Source organism: Perca flavescens, chromosome 19, assembly GCF_004354835.1.
Source record: "Perca flavescens isolate YP-PL-M2 chromosome 19, PFLA_1.0, whole genome shotgun sequence".
Taxonomy (NCBI): domain Eukaryota; kingdom Metazoa; phylum Chordata; class Actinopteri; order Perciformes; family Percidae; genus Perca; species Perca flavescens.
The window spans coordinates 17,101,344-17,108,057 of NC_041349.1; the positions used below are offsets into that span (position 1 = coordinate 17,101,344).

General features: G+C 38.7%; 1 protein-coding gene across 1 annotated transcript; it reads right to left on the reverse strand.

The window, feature by feature from the left end:
• Window positions 1-833: 833 nt before the first annotated feature.
• On the reverse strand, window positions 834-2,905 carry naa38 (N-alpha-acetyltransferase 38, NatC auxiliary subunit). Its single transcript, XM_028563983.1, has 3 exons — window positions 2,734-2,905; window positions 2,013-2,187; window positions 834-1,580 (listed from the first exon to the last, which is right to left on the reverse strand). Exons 1-3 carry the CDS (start codon window positions 2,770-2,772, stop codon window positions 1,456-1,458), a joined length of 339 nt encoding a protein of 112 aa, XP_028419784.1. The 5' UTR covers window positions 2,773-2,905; the 3' UTR covers window positions 834-1,455.
• Between the last annotated feature and the right edge of the window lie 3,809 nt (window positions 2,906-6,714).

Here is a 6,714-nt window from a genome sequence, read left to right on the forward strand (position 1 = left end):
TCATGGCGGACGTTCATCTTCCATGACCGCAGAAACTGGCATATTAGGGAATTTTTGTCTCTAAAGTTTATAACAATTGAATTTCTAGCGGAAAATGGATACTACAGTTGCGCTTTCTGTCTTCAGTGAAAGCATACAACCGTTAGTTTGTTAGTATCTATTTTTTTGTATACAGTATGGTTACCTAGCAACCGAGGCTTGAAGAAACCAAGTGGTAAACAGTTGTTCAGCTCCCTGGAAGAACTGTTAGGTGAGCGGTTCGTACGCTTACCTTTAGTATGGGAGTTTGGAGTTCGATTCCCCTGTGTGGTGATCTTATTTTTTTAAATTTGGATTGGATAATTTGCATGCAATTGCGCAATTCAGGACCCCCGAACGCGATTTTTTTTTTTTTTTTTTTGCAGGGTGGTAGGGGAAGACTCATAAATATGCCTGCTCTGGTTGGGTTGGTTAGGTTTAGGCAAGAGGAGTGGGATTGGTTATGGTTAGGGTAAGCATGTCAGGGCGATAATATTCCAAAAAGGTGTAATACATGAGTAGTATGGATAACTGTGTGTAAATATATGCCAAGGTACTGTAAATGCACAGGGGTGCAAATAGCATACATTGCTATTTGTACCAGACGGGGTATTAATAGAACACATTGCTGTGTGCACCGGCGGGGTACTAATAGCATTCATTTCTAATTGCATCAGGGTACGAATAGCATTCATTTCTAATTTCACCAGGGTACGAATAGCACTTCTAATTGTACCAGGGGTGCAAATAGCCTCACCCTTAAAAAAAAAAAAAAAAAGGAGAAAATCCAAATCAATGCAGAGATAGTCCTTTTTTTTATTACATTTTTCTTGTCTAAATGTAGCGCCTACATTTCCCACAATGTTGGTAAATTTATTTCTTTTTAACTCCAGACCCTCAGATTTATTTCATTTCCTTCAGCCCATAGTGAAACATCGCTGTGACTCCCTCCGGAGACACAAAAGTCCTTTTCTACATATGCTGTAGTACTTCCCAACACCTGTAAAACATACTTTAATGTGTAAAATCGGTAGAGTTCCCCTTAAAAAGCATGTAGCACCCAACACATCAACTTTCTATCAATTTTTGTCAATGACAATTAAACAAAGACATTTACTGTACACTACACTGAAATACCTTTTTCACACACATCCAGGTAGCTTGCCCACACCTTCTCATACACACATTGCACACTCAGGCAATTTACATACATGCTGTATTGTAGAGCTACTGCTGCAAATGGACACATCTTCAAGCACAGAGGGAATGGTTAAATCCAGAATATTGACACAGGAGTTGTGTATCTGCATCTGTTGAGGTGGAGTGACTGAAAACAATCCTCCAACGAAGATGTCCACTCTCGTTTGAGCTCAGCCATACAGCTTGCTCACTGAGAGACAGGTTCACTGAGTGTCGTCCAAACAGGCAGGGGCTTCATCAGTGGTTAGCTCCAAATCCTTGTGTGTCTTCCAGACTGTCTTCCTCCACTTCAATGGACACCACGTGGTGACCGGGGATCATGGCCAGGCCCAGGACTCTGGGTTCGCCCTGGGAGAACATGTCTGACAGACAGACAAAAGGGACACAAAAGACAATCAAACATCATCCAAAGAGACTATTACTCAAATACTATGTTTTGCTTAACACAAATGTTCCATGATTTTAGGGTTTAATCTTGTGAGACATGACATGAAGTGTGTAGAAATGCCATTTCACTTTAGTAAATATCCCCACTGGAATTTATAAGATATAAACTGTAAAGCATGTAAACACATGACATTTTAACCACAATGGTGAAACAGCTGGTAAGATATCAGAAAAATCCTTATAGTATGTTCTTATGTAACTGCTTTTCTCTTCCAACAGGCATGTAATGCTGTTTGAGTTCAGACTATCAGGTTGATAATGACACACTGGTGTCAGTGTTTTTTTGCATGATGGAATAGGCTTGTTATTTTCTTTATCCTGCTTGGCCATCTTCAGTCTTCACCTACCTGTGGATTTGAGGAACTCATGAGCTGATCCGAGGATAACGTTGCAGTCTCGGTCCGTGCAGAGAAAAAGCCCCACCAGAGTCCGTCCGTCTGTCATGCGGATCCTCATGTTCTTGTTCAGGAGCCCCTCTAGTTTCTGTCGGGCCTGGGATGCCGAGGACACTTCACACTGCTCCTGGGTGTGAGCCATGGATGTATAATAATAAGTGAGCAGAAAGGTAACAGACTTATCGAACACTGAATTTAATAGTGGAACAATCAGTCAAGTCATTGATTAGCTGATAAAAAAAAAAATATATATATATATATATATATATATATATATATATATATATATATATATATTTGATTATTCTTTCATCTTGTAATACGAATACATTTGTTGCTTATTGCAGTTTTTATTGATAACGTTACATGCATTTAGGAAGCTGTACGCTGATTTTGCTAATATGGATAGATATTTAGATGCTTAAGTTAACTAGCATTGTGTATCCACACATTATCTGGTAAATATAGGCTAACGTAACATAGTTTTAACAGGTGACAGTTGTATTAATGTTAGCTAACGTTACTTCGTTAGCCACCGGATAACGTTAGCTACAACTGAAGCCTTAATAATAATTGAATATGTTTCAGTAAACCTTTTTCTTTTCGTTATGAAACGTTAAACAGCGTAAACATTCATGTAAAATATAAAAAAAATAAACGGAGAAACACATACATGAGTCGAAGGACCATTTTCCTCAATCATTGCTTCCATTACCCCCTTTTCTTGTCCTACATTTGCTTACGGAGTAATTTGTCTGACGGACCAGCTAAACCGGAAACGTGATATCCGGTGTTTTTTTAGTTTTTAAAGGGAAAGGCAACATCAACGTATTAAGTAACTGATGGAGCCCAATATAGCCAACACTAGGGTTAGCATTAAAATGTCAAATTAAGGAAACCATTAAATATGTAGCATATTACAGTTGAAAGAGGCATCAAAGAACGGAAAGGAACACTATTGAATGTAAGAATTTAATGCTAAAGCTACCTGATACAAACATACCTGATCTTACGCATTTATCTGCCCAATTTGGCGGCATATTTACTGGACTTTTTGAAAGTTAAAAAGAGTATGATATTTTAAAGCAAGACTGTTTACCCTAGGGTCACTGCAAATTTAATTTGCCTATCTCCCAATAATTTTCCGAGTCAGCTTCTTTAAAGACATTCGCATACTTTGTGAAGAAAGATTGTTGGTAACGTTAACGTTACATGTTTCAAATGAACACAATATGTTCAACATTAGCTAGCAAAGCCACTGGTCATACAGTCTATGGTGATACCAGACCAAGTGAGGCTATAGCACCCAAAACTTTCAGTGTATTGAACTAAGCAAAGGTGCATTTTATTGCTTATCAATTCAACTTGTCATTTGTAAGACAGAGATTGTCTATTTCTTTGAAAAGTTACATAGTCTAACGTATTCGGTCACCGACTTCCCCAACCCTTGTACCTGTTATACATGTAAATGAAAGAAATGCTCTATTTCAATTTCCAAGATCCTGGACGTCCTCCATAAATGTGGAGCCTTTTATTTTAGTTGTGTGACTAAAACATGGTGATTTTAAATCTGTGTCTATAAAAGTAAATACAAATAAATTAAATACAGCTATTTTGTTTCTCTAACTGCCATGTTAATGCAGAAACTAGTGTTGAGCAACTACTCAGAACGTACATCATTCCTGGGCAAGAGAAGAAAAGATAAGATATGATAAGACAAGACATGATAAGTGATCCCAGAGTGTACCACTCTCAAACAGGGGTAGACACAGATCTTAATGTATAATTTTAATCAATCAATCAATGAATATTTCTTAGCTATACTCCTGATTCACCCATGTTTTTTTGTCATCTTGTTTTCTCAGGCTCCGACCCACATTGATCCACTACACATTCAGGAGAGAAGACATGCTTCCCTCCCTCACACTGACTGGGCCAATGGCGTTGGAGAACCGGTGGAGGAATGAATAGTCATGCTTTTTGTTTGATTGACAAATCAAACTAATGACATCACAATGTTGCAGCTTTTAGGCATGCTTTTTGTTTGAAACCAAACTAATCATACAAAGTTGCCTTTTTTAGGCAGTAGTTTAAAACCCTTTTTTGCTCGTAATGACGTGAAGCAATGTTTACGTGTGGCCACTTCGTCACAAGTACATGTCTACTTTTAGTGACCAGTTCAACCAAAGGGATTTAAGGTCAAAATGTGTTCAGGAATTTACATCTAAATTTAGAGATGCCCACGTGTGAACAGATGACCTAACAGATGACAGATGCACTGAAAACTAACTAAAACTGAGTGCCCTCATGGCTCTGATAGATGTCCACTGTCTCTGTGTGACATGGCCACATCATTGCACGTTAAAATCTATACTGTAGATTTGAGGGCTTGTTTTTTTTTTTTCTTTCAGAGATGGGGGACGAGACCTTCCTAGAACCAGAATAAAAGATTCTAAAAAAAATTACACACTGAGGAAACTTCCAAGTCTCAAAGGGCAGAATAAGCCATAATTGGAACCTATTAACTGGCTCATGCAAGACTAAATAGAAAGATAATATGTCAAACTTTCACTTAAAACCATTTGTTGGGATATGTAAAGTGAACTTTTGCTCTATCGCCCCTGCTGCATAAATGTAATTTAAACCTTATCTGCTCTCCGGGTCATCTCAGTTCAGACAGCTCTGCTCTAAATGGAGCACAGGAGCCGGTGTCTTCCTCTGTGTCACACTGCATAAAATCTGGGTTAGCTACAGCGCAGCACCCAGGGGAGGCGCTTTTCCCTCTCATCCTCGACACGTCTCCCTGCCAAACGGACACGGGGGGGACTACAGCATAGTAGTGCAGTGTGTCAGGGCCTGCGGCATATGAGAGAGAGTCCTGGCTAGTTTCACCCTTTTTTTTTTCCAGACGCATAGTGAGACACATGCACAGTCATGGCTACAAATACCTTACACACACATGCATACTGTGGGTGAGGGTATATGTTGTGCACACACAAATGCACATAGAAACTCACACGTCTCAGCCACCTAATCTGGTAACAGCAGCCACCTCAGTGGCCAGAGGCTTCGTGGGGAGGGGGGGGGCTCCAGTGACACACTCTCCCTGCACAGATACACACGTTTCCCCCCCTCTGTTTCATCGCACCGTGTCTCTCTTGGCAGATGTAGCCGTTGGATCAGACACTTACAAATTCCTCTCTTGTCGTTTGTGGGCGCGGGGAAGCTGAGCTGGAGCGGTACAAGCACCTGTTGCAGCAGAGAGAGGAGCATGCACAGCAGACGGGGCGTAATTGAAATACTTGTTTACATAATATCCAGTTATTGCTGTAAAAATCCGCAGCTCAAAGAGTAACATACACAGACAGATTGCAGACAGGATTAAAAAAAAAAAATGCTTCACACAGTGTTGTGGTTCCTCTATTCCATGTTTCTTGTTGGAAAATGCAGAAAGACCTTTAAAATCCAAAAGTGATCTCGGGATGGTTCACCATATCCAATGAAAAGTGATGGCACTCTCACTCATAACATAAATACAAATTTGCATATTTTGTTATATAGCTACAAATTTGTTGGGACAGCAGTTCAGTTAATTACGGGTTATTTTGTGGGTTGAATTATTTTGTTTAAGGGTATGATGCGGTTTTATTAAATACCAAAGTAGTGTAGTGCCTGCATAAATATTTTAAATGGGAAGACACAGAACTTGTTGTAGTTAAATTTTAAAATGAGGAGCGTTAGGTGTTGCTCCATGACCAACTGTGTCAAATGACCTGATTGTTGCAGTGACTGGCACAACATCACTATGTGTCATAAAAAGTAGTTTAGGGCTTATACATGCATTGTGCGTACATATTAAAGTAAAACATCCTTGGATTTTAGAAGCAGTGGATTTTAAATTTTAAAATATCTTATTCTTCTTCGGGAATGAGAAATATTATATATGAGTAAATCTGTAGTAGGCCTATTCAACAGCCATGTTTTTAAATGAGGCACTTTTGACAGTAGATAATCCTCTCACTGACTGTAGATATTTTAAATGTGTGAATTTTTAAATCAGACAATTTAAGAATTATATATGTTTTCTTCCTGCTGTTTTTACATTTTGACTTATACTGTAGGAAGAAAAGCACAACTGTTACTAATATCATTAATGAGTGTCCCAGTAAGCTTGGACAGTGAGCCAGCGTGCACAACACCACGACCCTGAAACTAAAGCAGCTTAATGAAATTTGCCCATAATTAATTCATTTTATTATTTACACCCTACTGTGACAAGTCAAAATGTCTTCAGTGAAAAAGGGGGCTATATTCCACAATAAAATAATAATAAAAAGATCTTAACACAAGGTCCACTTACAAGCTTTTTTCCTCCGGTTTTAAGCACATCTCAGTCTTCTGTTGTGCTTTAAATGTTGCTAGATGCAATCTAAAGCTCCAGAAACACCTCATAAGTGGATGTTTTGTTAGGATTTATTTAGTCAAGTTCATGAATGAACCTGTGACCAAAGATGCTGAGATATTTATGTGATTCAATGACCTCTTACTGCTAACAAATGGACCTCTTCTGCATTGAGGAAATCCACTTAGTCATTATGCGAATTATGATTATTGCATTTTTCTTTAAGAAAATAAATGCATTTTATTGCATTAG